General features: G+C 37.4%; 2 protein-coding genes across 3 annotated transcripts; one reads left to right on the forward strand and one right to left on the reverse strand.

Moving 5' to 3' along the window:
• Positions 1 to 8,931: 8,931 nt before the first annotated feature.
• Positions 8,932 to 10,170, reverse strand: ier2b (immediate early response 2b). Its single transcript, XM_077525384.1, has one exon. It carries the CDS (start codon positions 9,967 to 9,969, stop codon positions 9,385 to 9,387), a length of 585 nt encoding a protein of 194 aa, XP_077381510.1. The 5' UTR covers positions 9,970 to 10,170; the 3' UTR covers positions 8,932 to 9,384.
• Positions 10,171 to 14,406: 4,236 nt separating this feature from the next.
• stx10 (syntaxin 10) lies at positions 14,407 to 22,191 on the forward strand. Of its 2 annotated transcripts, none has more exons than XM_077523459.1 (9): positions 14,407 to 14,718; positions 15,224 to 15,299; positions 16,088 to 16,181; positions 17,596 to 17,690; positions 17,774 to 17,836; positions 17,928 to 18,029; positions 19,574 to 19,702; positions 20,548 to 20,642; positions 20,715 to 22,191. In XM_077523459.1, the coding sequence occupies exons 1-9, from the start codon at positions 14,606 to 14,608 to the stop codon at positions 21,052 to 21,054; spliced, it is 1,107 nt and encodes a 368-aa protein (XP_077379585.1). In that variant the 5' UTR covers positions 14,407 to 14,605; the 3' UTR covers positions 21,055 to 22,191. The 2 variants fall into 2 exon arrangements, with proteins under 2 accessions (XP_077379585.1, XP_077379586.1); XM_077523460.1 differs by having other exon boundaries at positions 14,555 to 14,718; positions 19,596 to 19,702; positions 20,715 to 20,941.
• Positions 22,192 to 22,289: the final 98 nt, after the last annotated feature.

Here is a 22,289-nt window from a genome sequence, read left to right on the forward strand (position 1 = left end):
ATGAGTTAATTGGTGTTGGGATTTTTTTTATTTTTTAGTTATTTTTTTGCTCCCAGGACCCAAAACGTTTAAGAAGCGCAGCTGGAAGCGTCTCCCCTTTGTTGTTGAATCGGGTTTTGGCGCGTGCGGCATTGCGGGTCAGCGGCGTGTGGACAAACGCGCAACTCAAGGGCTCTTTGCAACATCGCGTGAATTTTCTTGTACAGTTGAAGTGCTGCCAAAAAGTCGTTCTTATGTAGCTCAATCCACACATTGCGGTGGTCCCCCCCGCCCCCCTCGTGTACAGCGCTAGATGTTTGCATGCGTGTGCGTGTTGGGGAGAGGTTCGGGGGGGCACGGAAGGTCTCGGGCGCAGCGGGTATTTTTCCGGGCGTTAAGGGGAGGGATCGGCAGTAATTTCACGCAAAATGGCACTGGAGCGCCACACATCACCTCATGCTTGGATATCATCACCGCCATGATGTCATCACTAGGGCCCGACATAGTAATTGGCCGGCCATTTGACTCGTGATTAAAAAAAATAATAATAATAAAAAATTGGCAAAAAAAAAAAATCTGAGAATTTTTGCCTATTTTTTGTCTATCTAGTAAAGTTAAACAAATTATGTTCAAAGACATGTAATTCATTCATTCATTCTGTAATTCATATCTGAGTTGTTAGCGTCAAGGGACCAAAAAGACTTAGATTTAGTCACTGACTATTTTTGTAAACTAGACTAAGTGCAATTTCTGGAGAAATTGCGTGGGAATGCTGAAAACGGAATGCCAACAGCTGAAGGCTTATGAAGTAAATTGAAAGGCAAATTCTGTGAAAATGACAAAGTTTTAACGGAAGTTGAAAGATAAATGAATAAAAAGAAGTGCGCAGTATCACAGAGCTGCTAATGATGATCAGTTGTTTGTATGGAAGTGGGCGTGGAAAGTGATATTTTTGTTTATGATTATCACGCCTAATCCCATGGGCTAATACTGCCAAAACAGTATTTTCACAACAAGGTAAAAATGTGCAGCTGGGAGGAAGTAGCAGAATACGAGAATACGGGAGGGTTGGCAAGTATGTTGCAAAATATCTCGTCTCAAGTTGCGTGCTAGAGAAACTTTTGGCAATCCATAAAGTAGCACTAAGGAACTTTTCATAACTGGTCTGATGAAACATGGATTTAAAACTAGAGTAAGTGCAATTTCTGGAGAAATTGTGTAGGAATGCTGAAAGCTGAATGCTAATAGCTGAATGCTTATGAAGTAAATTGAAAGATAAATTATGTGAAAATTACTAAGTTTTAATAGAAGTTGAAAGATAAATGAATAAAAACAACTGAGCAGTGTCACAGAGCTGGTAATGATGATCAGTTGTATATATGTATGGAAGTGGGCGTGGAAAGTGGAACTTAGAAAAAGTTCAATGTTAGTCCCATTGAAAATGAATCGGGAAAAGTTGATATTTAACATCAATTTGTGCGAGTACTATTAGTAACATGGAATCAGACGATATATATACCCCAGAAGGCATGAATTTTTGAAGCAAGTTGAAATTTGAACAGTGTAAATCGTAAATATTATGTGGGAGTTGTTTTTCGGCAAAAAAAAAAAAGTGAGGAGAATAAAAATCTGAACTAGACTAAAGTGCAATTTCTGTAGAAATTACGTGGGAATGCTGAACGCTGAATGCTAAGATTTTCATAAATGTGGAACGCTTATGAAGTAAATCGAGGGATAAATTATGAAATTATAACTTCCTGGTTACTGGACAATGCACTTTACCAACTGTGCTACCGAGCAGTGTAAGACACCTGGTAATTATGATAAGTTGTATCTATGGAAGTGGGCGTGGAAAGTGATAATTAGAAAAAGTTCAGTGTCTGTCCCGTTGAAAATGAATGGAGAAAAGTTGCTATTACAAGTTAAATTGTGCAAATACTTTTAAGTAATGTGGAATCAGACGATATATATACCCCGGGAGGTGTGATATATTTTTTTAAACTAGTTGAAATTTGAACAGTGTAAATTGGAAGTATTATGTGGGAGTTGTTACGCGGCAAAAAAAAAAAGAAAAAGTGTAGAGAATAAAAATCACAACGTATGTGGGAATGCTTCAGCATTCCCACAATTAATCTGCTGATTAATCAGTTAATCGTAAATGTTATTCTGTCAAATGTCCGGATCGGCATCGTTATCGCGAAATCCATGGTCGGTCAAGGCCCGAGTCATCACCACATGATGTCATCACACCATGGTTATGATGTCATCAACGCCATTTGTCAACCACATGAAGGCATTCATGTTGACTGTGTATGTGTATGTGTGTGTGTGTGTTTTTTTTGTGTCATATTTGAGCAGCTGAATTGATGTTATTTAAAATAATACATTTAGAAACAGTCCATTTTGAAAAATTAAAAGTGATTTAAATCCTCTTGTTAATGCAGTGAAAACAGTATTGAAAAGTGCAGCTTTTATTAGTGCACCTTTAAAGTACTAAAATTTCAGTATTCAACTCGGCACATATATTTTATTTGTGTATATTTTATTTATTTTGATTTCAATTGTTGATTCATTTAAATTATCAATATCTTTTTTAGATATAGTTTTTGGGAAATGTATTTTTTTAACATTAATTTATTTTAAAAAATATTTGTGGATTTGTGAATTTATGCAATCATAGTTTTATTTTACTTGTTTGTTTTTTCAATTTTTTTTTTTTTTTTTTTTTCCCACCTTTAATTCTGATTTGAAACTAAATACAACAAACAAATTGATGCTCAAAAGTTGTGTGTGCCCTTCACTGACACTCCCCCAACCCCACCTCCCATTCTGTAAATTGTCATGTACACTTTGAAGCATAAAAGTTGATCAATGCAGATCAATGACGTCTGTCTGTCCTCGTCTTGCTTCTCATCCAAAGTAAAAAATAAATAAAATCCCACACATGCAGTACCAGTCACGGCCACACAGGGGTGGTCTTTAGCTGCAGTGTTGTTGCAGTACAAGGTCCGTGCGGTGACGTCATTCAGGCCGATTGAATTCTTATAGTTTGTCCAAAAATGTCCATGGGTCATTTTGACCCGCTGCATATTTGACCACTTCAAAAAAAAAAAAAAAAAAAAAGACAATCAGTATTTAGTACATAAACATTGAATCATTTTATGCAACACTTTTAGCCATTTATCAATATATAATACCTAAAGCATTTACTAAAATATCGAATACAAACTAAAAAAAAGAAAGAAGCGAAAATAAATCAGTTATTTTATACAAAAAAAATAAATCTTGAGTTTATGATGTTAATTTGTCCTCAACATAACTTGAATTTATGTTTTGTATTTTTTAAGTTGATTTTTTTTCCTTGTTGCATATTGAACTTGCTAATTGGGTCATTGTGACATTATTTATTTATTTATTTATTTATTTATTTATTTATGTAATTATTTTTCCTTGCATTGTTAATGTTTAAAAGGGTTGTGTTCTGATAATTTTTTAAATTTCAATATTTTGAATTTGACAGTAGATCAATTTGACCCACAACACTTTTTTTTTTTTTTTTTTTTTTTTTTTTTTAATTGTGGGATTTAAACTTGCAAATGGGTCAATTTGACCCAGAGGAACATAACAAGGAGGACTTAAATTGACGGAATTTCGTTGAGCAAAAAGTTTTCATTCAAAAAAATTGATAAAAAACAAAGAAGCAACTTGTATCCGTCTATACCCACATTTCCATCCATCCATCCATCCATCCATCCGTCCCATCACCATGGCAACTAATGGATCCAGTAAAGCCCGAAGCAGTGCCACAATAGAAGCTCACTCAGCAAGTTGTTGATGCCAAAAAAGAAAAAAAGAAAAAGCATCCATGGCAATTTGAAACTAAAAAGAGATCGTCTTTAATTAATTACAGATTTTGCATGTGCAACGTGCATGCCACTTTGTGGGGTAAACTTCAGGAATTACAAAAAAAAGAAATGATATATATATTATACATACATATATATATATATATATATATATATATATATATATATATATATATATATATATATATATATATATATATATATATATATATATATATGAACATCAATCAAAAAATATATATAGTAAATATATGTATACATACATAAATACATACATAAATACATACATATATATATATATATATATATATATATATATATATGTGTAAATAAAAAATAGATGTTTATAAGAGCAACGTGTTTCTTTATTTCCTTCTATTTTTTAAAATAGAAAAGTCAATAAAAAATGAAAATATTTTTAAAAATGGACCCAAAAAAAATAAATGGGAAAAAAAAATTTTAAAAGAAAAAAAAAAAAAGAAAAAGAAAAAAAAAAGAAGACATTAGTGATGAGCTCAAAGAATGTTTGTTAATTCACCCGGGGGAACAACCAGAACACTTGAACAATCATCAAAATATGAAAAAATGTGGAGAGTGAAAAGCTGCCTGAACTTGAATCTGGTAATGTTTTGTTTTTGTTTTTTCCCCGGCTAATGAAATCCCTTCTTTTTCTTCTCCGTTCCTCTTCTTCTCCCGTGCTTTCTCTCTCTCTCTCTCCATCTTATTTTCCCGCCTGCCATCTTTTTTTTTCTCTGTTTGGGTTCTGGATCTTTCTCTGCTGTTTCTATACCTGCAGTGCATTTTGTAATTTCCAAACGCGACTCTTCCTAACGACGCCGAATAAAACCAGAGAGAATGCATTGTACCACTTGCTGCCTCTGCTTGTGTGCTTCTTCGTGCAAACCCGACAATCACTCGAGTCAAACAAAATCAGACGAATGATTATACAAGCTAACAAAAGGCTAAATAAATAAATAAAAGTTTACATTTAAATTCACATTTTAACTTCATTTTGGCTCCTATTAAGTTCTTGAAGATTCAGCCCCAGGATTCTATTTTACTTAGCGCTAGTGTTAATTTCATCAACAAAAACGAAACAAAAATAATTTCATCAACACATATTTTTTCCATCGGACTAAAACTAGACTAGACTAAAACCCCTCATGAATAAACAATAATTGGGGATAAATCAGTATGCATTCTTCATAAAAACTATGGACATTTTAGCTTATGAACAAAAACGAGGCGAAAACTGTATGATTTTGGTAAAGTCTCGTCTCTGCTAATCTGTCATGTGCACACACAGCACACAAATGCGACAGACAGGAAGTGGATTCACGGTGAAGGATTAAAAAAAAAAAAAAAAAAAGTAAATTATAGTTATAAATTAACATACTAAGACTAAGTGCAATTTCTGGAGAAATTGTGTGGGAATGCTGAAAGCTGAATGCTAAGATTTGAATGCATGTGGAATGATTATGAAATAAATTGAGAGATAAATTGAGAAATTATGACCTCCTGGTTGATATAGACAATGTTTTTTACCACCGAGCAGTATCACCAAAAAAATAGTCAGAAAAACAGGATTTTTTTTTTCCCCAAGTGAATGCAATGCGCTTCCGTAAAATTGGACTAAAACTGAGACTGCGTTTAAAAATGTCACACTAAAATTCACACGACTTAGCGCAACATGAAATTTGCTAAGCATGTTTCTTATGAGACCCACCAAAAAAAAAAAAAAAAAAAAAAAAGCCATTGTGCCATTCTACCAAAGATCCTTTTAAGACAAACTTTGACTGTCGATTGCAGCTAATTATGGAGGTCAAATGAGCTGTAAATATGCAAATATAAGTGTGCACCCCCCCCCCCCCCTTCATCTCCTTTGTAAAACCAAAACGTCCTCACACGGCAGCATCATCAGCAGCCTCCACCTATAGCTTCCTCCTCCTCCTCATCTGCGTCCGCCGCTACGTCAGCGATATGTTCCCAGCGAGACGCGCACTTTTACGCACGCACAGTCTCGCCACCCCCCCCACACCCCACCCACACCCCTCTCCCTCCCCTGTCACGTTTTATTGGCCTTCCTTCCTCCCTCTCGCAGCCACCCGCCTCCTTTCCATCCTCCTCACATCTGTCCGTCCGTCCGTCCGTCCGTCGCCCACCCACTCACAAACACACGCCGCCCAAAATAAACCCCTCCTACACATTCTGTTGCAACAGCGCATCACTTCCTGTCTGCCTGCCACACACACACACGTACATACATACACACACCGTTTCCACGTTCACATTCGTGTTCGTCAGCAGCACTTAGAGGAGCACACGCGCTCACAAATGCTGATGCCCCCCCCCCCAATTTCAAACGCTCACTTCCTGTGCATCAAATGTACTTCTCTTCTCACCATGCCACTTCATTAGGTACACAATCTCAAATTATAAGGGAGGACGTTGCTGTTATTTGAATATCAACATAATATATTCACAAGGAACACATTTGGAGAGTAAATAAATCACACAATAAAATAATCCAAATGCCACCAAAGTGTTATTTTATTTTTACTGTTTCACATATTGGGGGGGGGGTAGATATTCCTCCACAATATTTTACATCAATTGTGGGAATGCTTCACATAGTCTAAGTCATTACCAGGTGTCTGATACTGCTCGGTGGCACAGTTGGTAAAGTGCATTGTCCAGTAACCAGGAAGTTATAATTTCATAATTTATCTATCAATTTATCAATGCATTCCCCATGCATTCAAATCTTAGCATTCAGCTATTAGCATTCAACTTTCAGCATTCCCACACAATTTCTCCAGAAATTGCACTTGGTCTAGTTGTGGGAATGCTGAAGCATTCCCACATATGTTATTGTGATTTTTATTCTCCACACTTTTTTTTTTTTTTTTTTGCCGCGTAACAACTCCCACATCATACTTCCAATTTACATTTTTAAAATTTCAACAAGCTTAAAAAATTCACACCTCCCGGGGTATATATCGTCTGATGCCACATTACTTACAGCGTTTGCACAATTTAACATTCATTATCAACTTTTCCCCCATTCATTTTCAATGGGACAGACATTGAATTTTTTTCTAAATATCACTTTCCACGCCCACTTCCATACATATAACATCATTATTTCTAGGTTGGTAACGTGCATTGTCCACTGACCAGGAGGTTATAATCTCATAATTCATCTCTCAATTTACTTCATAAGCATTCCACATGCATTCAAATCTTAGCAATCAGCTATTAGCATTCAACTTTCAGCATTCCCACGCAATTTCTCCAATAATTGCACTTTGTCGAGTATTTAAATTAAGTTTGTAATTAAAATAAAACACAGCCGCTTATTTTGTAGTATGAAAATATTGCATCCTAGCCGCTATCGTCCAGGCAAAGAGCTGAGATTAAAATGTGCGCCATCTAGTGGTCAGGAAAGCGTTTTACGCTGTTCCACCCAAATAATGTTCACTTTTGTGGAAACAGATAAGTCAAGAATACATAAAGTGATACCTCAGGATATGAATTTTATTTGTTCCGTGACGCCGTTGGAAGGTTCACAAACCAAGGTGAAGTTTGCCATTGAAGTGAATGGAAATGCAGTTAATCTATTCCAGATGCAGAGTTACATGATTTTTGTTTTGTTTTTCATTGTATGGTTAAAATGTAATTCTATGCAATATAAAAGTCAGTGAAAACACAGTTTATGATGAGAAAATGCTGTGTTTTAAGACTTTTGGGCTAATGTTTACGTTCTGGTTCCTGATAGCACAAAATGGCCGCCCACTCCTAGCGCAGCTTTGCGCTTTGCATTGTGGGACGTGGCGGCCATTTTAGATACCTGGAAGAATTTCTTGCTCATTTTTGTTAACGTTTTCTTTGATTTCTTAACAATGATTGTTGTCAATATAACTTTAATCTATTTATAGCCGAAGCGTGTATCTAAATGAAAGTTTATTAGATCTCACAGTTGTTCTTAAAGAAATATGAATCATATATTTAAAAAAAAAATTTGTCTATGTTTTCTGTAATGTAAACAATATTCAGGTTTGATTTTTCTATCAGTACCGAGAAAATGTCTTTTCCTTTGCTGATTGAAAATTCAGCCTCAGCTTCCTTCCTTCCCGCTGTTCTATATTTAGCAATCGCCGGACGTCACCGTGGCGCCTGGTGTGCGTGCGTGCGTGCGCTTGCTCGCCGCATCCGCATCACAGGACAATCTTGCAAGCATGCTTAAGCAGCACGCTGGGCGAAGAACAAATCAAATGCGCTCGTTTACGACGGCTTGATCAGGTGCAATTTTGAGCACTTACTGATTTGAATGAGCAAATCGGCGATTGCTTCAGGGATTGTACGAAGTTGGTTGGTAGTGAGAGACTCTTTAAGTAAGTGAATTGTAGTGGAAGGTTCGATAATTGCCGCTGACAGCTTGCCTCGGTGCAATTTTCGCTCACGTACGTTAGAGATGGGAACCTCTGGCTACCTCACGATAATTATCTCACGACATGACGATATCACGATTATCAATATTAAAGGTAGCACTGTCACTTTAAAATGTTTCTCTTTTTGATAATTTTATTTGACAAAACTATTTCATTATTGTAGTGAGTGTTTTGTACCAAATTCAAAGAATTTATTTTAATTGCTTTATTCTCAAAAATGGGATTTTGTCACTCAACAGAAACATTTGGATATTTTTCGGAACATTTTCTTGGAAAATCTGAGTTACTTTTGTAATGTTTTATGCAAAACTGTGACTTTTATGACAAAACTGTCTTTGCAAAAATGTGACTCGTCCTCCTAAAAGAAAACTGATTCCATTGAATACCTTTCCGCAAAAAAACTCAAAATATTACAAGCACCTCTTTAGTGTTGGCTCGGGTGTACCTGCTGAATTGTCTGGCTGGCATGTGGGTGTCAGAGGATGTGATTCACAATTCTGTTGTAATCCACAGGAAGTGGTGTGACCGCGCGAGTGTGTCAGATTAGAGAAGGCCGTCTGTTGGCGGACACGCTTGGGGATTGACCCATATTGCCAACTTCCTGTCTGGGCAACAATCACCACTACAGAGTCAACTTATTTGTTCACTTTAAAGTCATTTATTATTAACACCACCAAAAAAGAAAAAGAAAAAAAAGCAGCTTTACATGTGAGGTATATGATGTCATTTTCAATGAATACACACACAAAAAAATAAATAAAAAAATAAATCTTTTTTTTTTTTTTTTTGTAGCACCATGTTGTTGGTCCACAGTAGCAGTGCATGTGAGTGTCCTCACTTCCTCGAATGAGTCACTGCGTGTCCTGGTGTTGTTGTGTGACTCAGCGGAGAGTCAGCCAACTGGGTCGCTCGTTCGACCCGGACCGATCGCTCCTCCACGCCCGAGGAGCTCGCTCTACTCGGGCCGGCCGGGATCCTTCCCGTCCCGGGACCGTCCGTCGATGTGGGCCCTTCAAAGCCGCTGACAAGTGTGGGGTGGAAAACAAGCGCTCCAAGTCCCGTGGAGCCTTCTCCGTTGTCTCGCCTTCTCAGCAGGCCGGTATGACCCGGTTCAGGGAGAGCGACGTGAGGGACTCGGCGGGGCCCATTCGGCAGCAAGCCGGCGGCGGCGGCGGCGGCGGCGGCGACGCGGCGTGCCGTTCCTCGCCGGGCTCCAGCCTCGCCCGCTTACTGGGAAGGAAGTGAGGCGCCGCCGCCGTCTTGCCCCGCCGCTTCCTGGAGCGCCTCGTCGGGCTCCGGTTCTCTTTGTCCTCGGCGGGCTCACCCTCCTCCTCCCCCTCCTCCTCCTCCTCCTCTTCCTCCGGCTCCTGGTACGCACCTCCCCCCGCCGTCGGGCTCAACTCGGCGGGGGTCTCGTCCGACTCGGGGCCCGACTCCAGGTCGAGCTCAGCCGCCTCTTCCGGGCTGGTGTCCATGGCCTCGGTCGGCGGCGCCGACGAGTGGTAAATGTCCCGGGCGGAGCGCATGACCAGGGAGAGGAGGAGGCTCCGGTGGAGTCTCAGGCCGCCTCGCTGGCTCCGGGAGGCGTACAGCTTGCTTATGGACACGGCCAGAATCCGCCGGGCCTCCGCGTTCACCTCCATTGTTGTCTCCGTTGTTGTTGTGTCACTCATTGTTTCGTTGAGTTTGTTAATATTCCGTGTGGCTGTTTTTTTTTTTTTTTCACAACTCGAGCTCGATGACGACTTAAAAAACAACAACAAAAAGTGGACTTTAAAAAGTTTCTGTCTCGGTTCGGGACTTCCTTTTTTGTGTGTGTGTGTGACGCGAGCTGTATCGACGTTCGGCGCCGCGCGGAGAAATGTGAGCGTGAGAGGCAAGGAGGGCAAATTTATCTACTCTCTGACGTCACGCCGAATTCCTCAGCCAGTGACAAAACAGGCGCCGCCCACACCTGCCTCACACAAACACGAGCACGTACGCGCGCATGCGCGCACACGCCATCTGTTCCGTCTCGCCCGTTTTCTCACCCTTCTCGACTTTTAGTTTCTGTTCCGCATTGCGTTCAACAAACGCATTTGAAAGATACTGAAATGATGGAACAAATTACAGTTTAATTTCCGGATCAACGATGACCAAATGATGTGTAAACAACATTTAATGTTTGAGTCAAAGATGATAAACGACTGGAGGCTGACGTCGAATAGTTTTGTGAGATTACGGGACGTTTTGTGGAGGATCACAGCATAAACACGGAGAAATAGTTTCGCCGAATGATGTCACGTGTTGATCTTCTTGTAAAACTCGCCAGCTCTGAGAATTTGCCTGTGGGTGAGGAAGTGAGAAAAGGAAGAAAAAAAAAAGAAGCGTCTCAAATTTCACGGGAGTTTCTCTCTCGCTCGCGCGCACACATATGACTCACGACGTCACTCCCCTACCATATATGGCCTATCCGGTTGTAAAGTCCCGTGGCGTTTGTAGAGCGGGGGGGGAGGGGGAATACACTCAGTGGAAAAGCCGTGACGTCACCAGCCTCCCTCCAGTCCTCTCGCTTCCTCCTCCCTCACCAGCTGTGCCGACGTCACCAGATCGCCATATATGGGGCGGCGGCTGGCGTAAACAAGGTTACTACGGTTACCAAGCGGCGGGTCAAAAGTCACGTCACTTGACTTCACGACACCTTCATGGTCCGTCGGAAAATATCGTTGTTAGAATTGTTGAGTTTTATAGTGTTGCGACGACACAACTTCTGTTACTTTTACTCTGAAGTGGCAAAGAACTCAGTATATTTTTAAAAAAAAGTACAATTAGCCTACTTGTGTAAAAAAAATAAAGTAAAATTAGACAGTGATTCAACTGTTTTATTAAAGTAAAAGTGAAAAAAAATCACATGCTTGAATATTTAACCCTTACATGTTTTCTATGCATACATAGTTATCAAATTATAAACTACAGGTATTTCCAAAAATGTTTTTTGCTACTGTTAATGTTTTATGTTTTTCTTTTTTTGTTTTTTTGTTTTTTTTATGTTTATGTAACGCCCTTTCTGACAGTTAAGGCCGTTTGAAAGCGCTATATGAATAAAGATGACTTCAACTTGTTCAAAAATTCTTCCATAAACTTTCAAAAACCTGTGCAAATATAAATGAAACATGAATATTTTCCTTTTTTTGTGTGTATTTAAGGAAAAGTCGTAAAATGTTGGGATAAATAAATAATGTTCGGGTTAGCATATTGCTGTCAAATGTGTGGGTCAACAATTTGTCGCTAACAGTATTAATGTATCTCGTGTCGACTTTTGCGATGTCACCTAAACGCAACACGGTACTGTATGTCTTCCATTCCAGACAGAGCTGCTGCTGTCACTTGCATCATTGCATTTTTGGTATGCGTGCGATCCAGCCGGACAGCTGCAAAAATAGACACGCTAATACATGCCACCGCAACACGTGTTATATAAACTCAGCCGTAGCGTTCGTACAGTCACCGAATGCCGAGCTATTTTGTACTTTTATGGTATTATTGGAGGGTCAAATAACCTCGGGAGATAGGTTTAAACAAATTGTAAAATTATTTTCAGGCAAATAGGGTCATAGACTGTCTTATTAATGTTAATTGGAAAATTATTTCATGTATTGTAATTGTAGACAACCCGTTGAAAATAAACAATATTCTTTAATTTAGTTAGCATATTTTTACAAGGTTTTAATTTTCATTTGTTTCCATCGCATGTTTACAATAATTGTAAATTACCGTCTTTTTTTCCATGCCATTGTTTTATTTGGTCCTTGTTGCCATGGCAATAATTTCTCTAATTACTGTTAATTATCATTATCTATAAGCATATTTTTTTCTCATTTATTTTAAAAAAATTTCCATTTCAATTTTTTTTTTCGGCAGTTCCCATGTTATTTGTTATTGTTAGTTATTTGTTTCAATTGTTTTTTAAAATTATTATTCTTAATTGTGTATTTATTATTACATTTTCATGGATTAGTTCCATGACTTTATGTATTTATTTATCTATTTATTTATTTATTTATTTATTTATTTATTTATTAGAAGTTGGTTATATTAAAGGCATCATTTTTGTCTATATTCATTGCCAGGGCACATTTTAAAATTTTACGACTCTCTCTCAATCACTTTGTTATTGTTTAGTTGTATTTTTTTAATAGCATTATTCCTTTTTTAAATTATTCTTAATTTTCGTGGATTAGTTCCATGACTTTATTTATTTATTTATTTACTTACTTACTTATTTACTTATTATAAGTTGGTTATATTAAAAGCATAATTATTGTCTATTTTCGTTGCCATAAAATTTCGAATCACGGGTCCATTAGTGGAGCCCAGATTTCCAAGCAAACATGGTGAAGCAGCATTCGGCTGCACGCAAATGGAATAAGTTTCCAACAGAAGTTAAGTCAGCCCTTTGGTTTTTGATTTTAAAACTGTTAAGTTTTTTTTTTTTTTTTTGTAAATGCTTCTACAAAGCACATTGATTTAAATCGGCCATATAAATTATGATGACATTTTTTTTTGTCCCTGTATCCCACTTGGCGACACACTGTATCTGCCAACACAATTCCTACTTTTGAGCAAACGATAAAGCGCTCGTTTAGCTTGGCAAAAAAACCGAGTTGCCGTGACCTCGCTTTCTTGTCGGTGCCCGACTGGTCACTATGGCGACGCCGTGTGTGTGTCAGTTGTTGCACTGCCTCCGCCTGAGGCCAAATGGTTGGCAAGGAACGTATGCGTGTGCGCGTGTGCGTGTCCTTGGTTGTATAATAACATAAGTTTACAGAGTGCAACGGTGTACATCTAGCGTATTTTGGAATGACTTTTAATTGCACTTGATTTCTATGTTTATGTTGATATTTATAGGCGTGTACAGTCGCTCCAGTTATTACATCATGCCATAAAGAAAGAGTGTGCTGCCTTTTTTGTTTTTCTTGTGTGTTTCATTTGTTTTTGTGTTGTGCAGTTTGTGTATAAAAGCAGCTTACAGAGCAACAAGGCTAAGCTGCGTGATGCTTCCGCTCTTTCACACCGGAAAGTAGGTCATCCATACAAGGAGCACTTGGAGACACCATGAGGGAAAGGGTGACCAGGTCTATTTATAAAGTCTTCCACGTTATGTGGTCGCTTCTGGATCCTTTTGTCTCACTTATTTATTTATTTTGCTCCTCCTAGTGTCAGGTTTGACTTTGCTCTGGTGGCACAAATGTCGGAAGACAAACAAAGCAGCCCAAAGGTTGTCCGGCTTGTACCAACACGAACGTTTGTGGGGGCAAGGAGTGATTCAGCTTTCACGCCTTTAGTTGTCAGGGATCAAAACACACTTGTGTGGTTTGAGTCAGTATTTTGAGGCGAGTTTTTTTTATTTATTTTTGTGCTAAATTATTTTGGTGCAAAGTTTTCTGCTTGCTAGACTGCGGACTTGTACGAAATACAGCTGTGCTTGAAAGTTGACCCTCAGGTTATGGAAACTTATGAGCACAACTGTGCATGTGTGAATCGTCACTAAAATTCACATGTACATCTATACTCATGTCAACTTCAATCTCTGAAAATGTCAAAACAATTGCTACACTATTTTGGATTTTTTATGGGCATTAAGCATTTTTCTCACCATACAGTGGGCTAATAAGTTTACACAGCCCTAGGGTTTTTGTTATATTAATTAGTATTATTAGATTTTTTTTTCAATCTTGGTTGCTATGGAATTATTATTGATTATATTTTTTATGTTTTTTTTTTTTGATAGATTTCCATCGCGTTAGTTTATATTTTGTTTTTGTACTGGCATTTACTTTCTTTTAAATCTTTATTTTTTTCTATCTATCTATCTATCTATCTATCTATCTATCTATCTATCTATCTGAAGAATGTGGTCTAAACTCAACACCGTGAGCAGCGAGGCGACGAAGGGTCCTGTGAATTTTCACAGGACAGGATGGGACATGACGGGAGGTGGGGGGAGGAAACAGGATGAGAACAGGAAGGAAGGAAGGAAGGGTGGGTGGGAGGTAGGGCGTGGGTTCTGGGGGCGGGACGGGACCACAAATGTGTGGGCCGGACGTGAAGCAGGGAGGGCCGTCTGTCTGTCTTTTCTGTCTGGCCAGGTGTTGCCTTGAGGGACAGAGTGGATGCCTTTGTCAAGCCACACAAAACAACAAAACAAAAAAATAAAGTAAAATTCGTTAATATTAAATAGAACGCACAATAATTCTAGAGACGTTAATGGATACGTAATAATAATAATAATAATAATAATAATAATAATAATAATAAAAACATTGCAAAATGACGGTTAAACGTCTCATCGGGGTCAAGGCGCATTGTGCGCATGCGCGGCGTGGTGACGCACCCGGAAGTAGCATCATGTCGCTGGAGGACCCGTTTTTCGTCGTGAAAGGGTGAGAAAAACTCAATAAAACAACGTTTACAACTCAGCGAAGACACTCGGCGAGTACGCGTTCGACGCGTGCGTCACCCGGTGGGCCGTCAAGGGAGCGGAAAACAAAAGTTTACCCCAGCGGAGATAGCCTGGACACCTAGTGGTGGCTGTTAGCCTTCAAGTGCTATCGTCCATTCCGTGCAGTGTTTATCTGTGCCTTTGTTGTTCGTTTGCGTTGGGCAAACAAAAGTCACTTCCGCGCCGTAAATTTGCTTCTGTTTCTTCTGCTGTGTTATTTATGGATATTTAGAACTGTTTATTTTTTGCTGTTGTTGTTTTTGAAGGGCACTTTAATGAGAAGCTGCTAAGGCACGAAAGGAAGTTAGCCTGTGTGTTTGTTTGGCTTCCAAACAAAGCTGTGTCGGCGCTAGTTAAAAATAAATAAATAAATAAAAAAAAAAAAAAATAAATAAAAAAAAGTGTCGTCTTGTTGGACTAACATGTTTGTGTGCGCGCGCGTGCAGGGAGGTGCAGAAGGCCACGGCGCGTGCACGCAGCCTCTTTGACAGGTGGGAGGAGCTTCTGCAGGATGGAACTCAGGTGAGCTCATTATTATTAGCATGTTATTAGCGTTGATGCTAAACGCCACGTGAAATGAAAAGATCATCGCTTGCAAACATCCACTTGGATTGCTCTGATGTCATCACCTACACTGTGTTCACATTATCACGGTGTTGGCTTTCGCGCTACAAAACATCCAATCAAACCTGACGTCATCATCGCCAGTGGTTTGCAAACTTTTTATACCAAGCATCACCTCAAAAAAGAAAAAAGAAAAAAAAAGAGTGGGCTATACAAGTAACATAATAATGTAAAATACAGCTGCGTAGAAGACCGAAAGACGATAAGCCAGTGATGTTTGGCTCACAAGATGTAAATAAAGTGCCAAAGGAGCAAATTTTCTGAGTGTATTCTTTAGATTCTTTGTACTCGGTTGTTTGTTTACTTTTATCACCCCCATATCTCATCATGTACACGGATTCTCCAGTCAGAATGATCGTTTGTCACAGGTGGCCGGCATCAGGCGAAAACCGCCCGCCACTAATTTATTCACGCCGGCAACGTGAGCCGCAGCTGATGGACAGTGCTCGCCGATGCTCAAGCATGTTTGTGCTTTCGAAAAAGCCAATCTGATTGCTCCGTCATCTGCTTCCGGCCGCCACGTGGCATGCTAGCATCACATTAGCATTCACCCAAAGGCTTCATGTTAATGCATTCGGGCCACTGAAAACAAATATCCAATTACTGCTCTGATGTCCTCACGTTGGCATGGAATTAGCATGCATGCTAATCTGTAAATAATGGGCATATGATTATGATTTATTCAGGTGAGTCGTGATGAGCTGGACTGGAGCACCAATGAGCTACGCAACTGTCTGCGGGCCATCGACTGGGATCTGGAGGACCTGAGCGAGACGATCAGTATCCTTCATAACTGGCATCATGTGTCTTGTTTGCAAAACAAACACCAGCCTTGTGCTCTTCCAGGAATTAGTCATCCCCCTAAAGCTCATGTCAATAATAGGAGTCATTCCCAGCAGGAAGAAAGAAAGAACGAGGAGTCGTAATTTGGCAAAAACAAGTTAAACAGCTCGCATTGTGAGGGAAATAGGTCAGTTTTAAGACAAAAGTTAACATTTTGGGAGAACATTTTTAGATGAGGTGAATGAAGTCGTAACTTTGCAAGATAGTTTTGTAGTATTATGGGGGGGGGGCACAAAAGAAAAAGAATGGGGGGGGGTCCAAATTTTATTAGAGTATTTTCAATATTGTGAGAGTCACAATGTTGAGTCATACTACTATGAGTAAACAAAAAAGTACACAAATTTAATGGGATTTATGTCAGAATTGTTTGTAAAAAAAAGTAAATAACTAAATAAATAAATAAAATTCCAAAATTGTGTGCTATCATATTGCGAACAAAGATCCAAATTTTCTGACACATCAGAAAAAATGTTTTAATTTTATGTGAATAAAATTGAAATACTAGTGGAATAAATGCACATTTTACGAGAATGGTCATAAACTTGCAAGAAAAAAAAAAATCATAATTTTATCAAGTAAAATAGATTGGAATCAGCATTTAAATACACAATAAATTATACAAAAAAAATCATAACTTTAAGAGAATAACTGACATTATGAAGAATTTTTTTTTCAACACTTAAATCGTCATTTTCGAGGAAAAAAAAAAGTCACATTATTACATTAGTAATCAGCTGCAGAGAAATAAAAAAAAATTCAAATTCATGTGCAATTACGTAAAATACATATTGTCATATTGGTTATATATGCGTGTATAATTTTATGAGAATAACAGTTCAAGAGAACCATCTCATCAGCATAAACTTGTCATTTTTCAACATAAAAATCCAGTTTTTAAAATAAAAAAAAAAGTTGCAATTTTGTGAGTTGAAAGTTATGAAAGAAAAACTACCATTTTATCAAAATAAAGTCAAATTTTTGCAAGAGTCTTATTACGGAAAAAAAAAGTCCTCATTTTATGACAATAAATTTACAACATTGCGAAAATTATAATAGAGGAAAACAATCCTACATCTAGAAAAATTAACTCATAATGTGCAAAAGTTAGACGATTACACACACAGAAAATCACAATCACAGCTAAATTTTTTGCACACAAAAAAAAATGACAAGAAAGTATGAATAAGCAGTATTATAAGGTTGTACAAGTTTGTAAGAAAAAGTCTTCATTACCAAACGAATCACTTGGCATCTTAATAGCTGCTCGACCGTCGCGCCCCGCCTGTTGATGGTTGCCATGGCAACGGGCACCACTTTGTCGCTCGTTTCACCTTCTGAGCGCGCGGCGCAGGTATCGTGGAGTCGAACCCGGGAAAGTTCCGCCTGGGCGTGGAGGAGCTCCAGGAGAGGAGGGACTTTGTGGAAAGGACCAGGAAGTCCGTGCAGGTAACGTCAACACACACACACACACACAAATATGATGATGATGATTATTCATTCATATGGATGATTTCGCCGCTTGTGAGCAGGAGATGAAGGATCAGTTGTCAAGTCCGTCCGCTGTGGCTCAGGCAGAGAAAAAAAACAAGCAGGTTGGGCGCCACAGATGACGTACAGACGTGCACTTCATCATCATCATCGTTATTCATGATCTTTACAAATGTTGTTATTTGTTTGTTTCAGGCGTTGCTGACGACGTCGGCGTCGGACCGCTCGTCGCAACTGGATGCCCACCTGGTGTCCGCCAATTCCAGATACATTCAAGAGCAGCAAGAACAACAGCAGGTAACACGCGCACATGCAAACCCAAGCAAAAAATGATTTAGCAAGATGCATTTGCAAGGAAAACAATATTATGAAAATAAAATGTACATTTTACAAAAAAAAAATGCAATAAGTTATATTTGAACTGTGTCAATCTATTAGAATCAATAATTCGCAGAATAGGAAAAAAAAAAGTTATTACTATAAGAATTTCAGATTTAGAAAAAGTGTTAATTTTGAAAAGGAAAAAAAGGTTTTACCAAAAAAAAAAAAATTGATTGACAAGAAAGATGAAATAATGGAATTGTTCTTATGGGAATAAAGTGGGAGTTGTGTAAGGGGGAAAAAAAAAATCTTAGTATGTCGGTGATAGGTTGTCTGTTTGAGCCGAAAACTCGAAAAACCCGGAAAAAAAAAAATCGTATTATCAGAAAAAACTATGAAAGAGATACTTCACTTATTTAGCCCATTATAGCAATAAAAAGTTAATATTTTGTCTATAATTAATTTCATATTTTCATTATTTTTCAGGTTCAATTAGTACCTTTAAAAACACATTTTGCAACTGGCTGTCGACTGAAAATGACATCACAAGGGCTCAGGTAGCCAATCATAGCTCACCTGTTGTAGTTTTGTAAAAATACATTTAAAAAAAAATAACCAGAGAGATTTTTTTTTTTTTAATTCAATGCAAAAGTAAACTTATTTTAGGGGATGTCAGAACTTTGCAATAATAACTTATTTGCAGTAAAGCTTATTTTTTGAAGTAGTATTGAGTCATAAAGTTATGATTAATTATTCTAAAATTGTGAGATGAAAATACATTTTTCATATTTTCCTTTAAAAAAAAAAAAAAAAAAAAGTAAAACATTTTAAAAATATATTATCGTTGTAATATGTATAAAGTAATTTCAATTTCACCGGGAAAAGGTAAATTTGTGCAAAGACTCACCATATTAAAAAAATAAATAAATACATTTTTAAGATAACTTTAAATAAATGAAGGTATATTGATTGAGTTTTAACTTTCTTGGAAAAAGTTGTAATAATGAAACAAATGTAAATTCTACCAAAATGATTTAATAATTTTGCAAGACGACATTGCAAATTTGATTGGAATAAAGTCTTGATTTAATAACAAGCTCCTCATATTACAATGGGGAGAAAAAAATCATTTGGATGAAGACTAGTCGTAACATTACAAGATTGAATGAAATATCTGATTGAGGAATTGAGTGGTAATTTTGTCATCAAGTTGTATTATTTCAAGGAAATGAGTCCTATTTTTATGCGAAATATTATTAGTGGTTTTGCAAGAAATACAGGTAAGACGTGCTTGCGTGACACTGGCGCTGGTGCCAGCTTATGTTTTTTCCCCCCCATTTTAAATGATGACATCATGTTTCTAAAAATGTTGTTGTGGTGGAAACCACCTCTTGCTATCGTTAAGTCACTCAAAAAAACTTTCCGTTACATAAGGATATTTGAGTCTTTTTTTTTTTTTTTTTTTTTGAAACGCGTTCCAAAGTGATTTTGTGGAACTTTTGAGTCGTAACAAAAAAAAGGTTCAAATTTGTATGTATGCAGCTGATCATGCAGGAGCAGGACGATCATCTGGAGCTTGTGTCCGGAAGCATCCGGGTCCTCAAGGACATGTCGGGACGGATCGGCGACGAACTGGACGATCAGGCCGTGTGAGTCGAACTCGCACCGCCGCTGAAAACCTGCCACTCCATCTTCCCCCATCTTCTTTTTTTTTTTTTTTTTTTCTTCCTCCAACATCATGTTGCATTATTGCCCCCACCACCCCTCCTCCTCCTCTTTTTTTTTTTTTTTTTTTTTTTTTTTTTTTTTTTAAAACATGGCTGTAATTCAGCATTGGTTCAGCTCTAGTCAACAAAATATTTTATTATTCACTTTAGAAATGGAAAAAAAAATCCAATCATTTTCAAAAATCAGCGAAACCCGATCAACATGATCAGATCGAGACACTCTTTTAAAAAAAAAAAAAAAAAAAAAAAAAAAAACGGACATCAGAGATTTACATGAGGAAAAATAGAAATTTTTTTTTTTTACAAAAATAAATTTGTAATTACACTCGGAGCATTCGCAGATTATTGTATTTGATGATATTTATCATTTATTTGTACTTTAGAACACGATAAATCCTCAATTATTCCATAACTTTAAGGTTTAAATTTAAAAACATATTTAACTTTGAGGTTTAAATTTATTCATTTTTATTTTCTCATTTATTATTCATTACTATTCATTATATTATTATTGTTCATTATTATTATTGTTGTTATTATTATTTTTTATTTTATTATTCTTTTTTTTTCTTCTTCTTCTAAGAATTATTATTATTCATTTTTCCCCCACCCAATGCAATTATAATGGACATCCATTATAAGTGAATCTTCTCTATTTTTTATTTTATTATATATTTTTTTAAATAATTTTACTTGGTACCACTGTATAACTGTACTATTTTTTTTTTATTATTATTATTTTTTCCCCCCCATCTTCACGTTTGCAGTATGTTGGGGGACTTTGCAGACGAGATGGACCAGACGTCGTCACGTATGGACTCGGTGCTCAAAAAGCTGGAGAAGGTCTCACACATGACCAGCAGTACGTAACACGCTTACACACGCGCGCACGCACGCACACACATTTTTGACCGCTCGCCATGCTGTGGCTCAGGTCGGCGTCAGTGGTGCGCCATCGCCGTGCTGGTCGCCATCATGATCGTCGTCCTCATCCTCTTCTTCGCCCTCTGACCACGCCGGTGACCTCTGAACTCTTCATGACGCCCAACACCCACGTTTTTTTTTTTTTTTTTTTTTTAAACCCCTGCTGGACCCGGAAGAAGAAAATACTCCGCTGGATCGCGATGTCGAGACACAGTCAGGTTGGGACTCCAGTCAACAGGGGGCGCTGTGGCAGGCGAGCGCCAACATGCCACACCACAGGAAGTCCAAGTTTGAGACTTGAATTTGTCACTTTTTTTGTGGGGAAACAAAGATGCACCATTATTAAATAAATAATTATTTTACAATAATCGTCATAGTAGTATGAGGGCGGGGGAGAAAAATAGCAAGGAACATGTAATAATACGAGAAGAAAAATTAAGGAAATTTTGAATTTTGCAAGAATAACTCAGGATAATAAGAAAAATACCAACATTTTTTTTTTTTTTTTTTTTGAATGAAGTCAGAATTTTTGAGGAACAAATCATATTAGGAAAAAAATTAAAGGAAATATGTCATTCTTTAGGGGGGGGGGGAATCGTAATTTTAGGAGATTTAAAAAAAAAAAAAAAACATTTTCAAGAATAGTCCTAAATTTGAAGGAAAAGTAATATTACAAGAAAAAAAATCCCACATTTTGCAACAAAAAAAAAAAAAAAATTCAGGGACAAAAAATTGTTTTAGAATGGTTGTAATTTTTGGGTGAAAAATCACAAATGTTTAAAAGTTGGAATTTTTCATCACCATAATTCAGTGATCAATTATTTTTTATTATAATTTAAAATGATGTAATCATACAAGAAAAAGTTGTAATCTTACAAGAAGTAAAAATCTAATTTAGTAGTATGGTTGTAGTTCTGCAAAGAAAAGTTTTATTATACAAAATTGAAGTGCGAGAATAAAATCAAGGAGTAATTCAGAGAAATAACTTGTCACAGAAAGATGTTTAAAAAAAAAAGTCAAATGTTGGCTAAAACATTTTTACGGTTAAAAAAAATGTATTCCACCCAAATCAAGTTTTTCAGAAAGCTTTACAGTATTTTGAAGTTTCTTTTATGAGCACAAAGTCACTGAATTACGAGAAAACTTGTATATTGTTTCAAGAATCGTAATTTTTGTTTTAGTACTGATTGTTACAAAAGGAGTGTAAAAGTGTACGTGTGGGATATATTTTTATTTTGTTTTTTTTCATCCCGGATGCCTTAACTCTATTTTTCTACATTTGTTACGTTGCTGCGTCGCCCGTGACAACGGCCCCTGCTGTTGTCAAGCGACGTAACATAGGGGGCGTGTCCTCACGGTCCTTGCCCTTGTTGCCGGGCAGAATGTACAAAATTTAAAGCTCAGAGCACCCCCTGCTGGGGGCCGGCGAAACTGCCATTTCTTTCAGTGTGAATAATAAAAAGAAGTGTTTTCATGTTATCCTAAAACATTTCAGTCATTTTTGTGTAAGGTTAGCCGACATCATTTATATGTGTCAAGCAGCAAAATGTATTTAATCTCTTTTTAAAAAAAAAAAAACCCAAAA

Source organism: Festucalex cinctus, chromosome 6, assembly GCF_051991245.1.
Source record: "Festucalex cinctus isolate MCC-2025b chromosome 6, RoL_Fcin_1.0, whole genome shotgun sequence".
Taxonomy (NCBI): domain Eukaryota; kingdom Metazoa; phylum Chordata; class Actinopteri; order Syngnathiformes; family Syngnathidae; genus Festucalex; species Festucalex cinctus.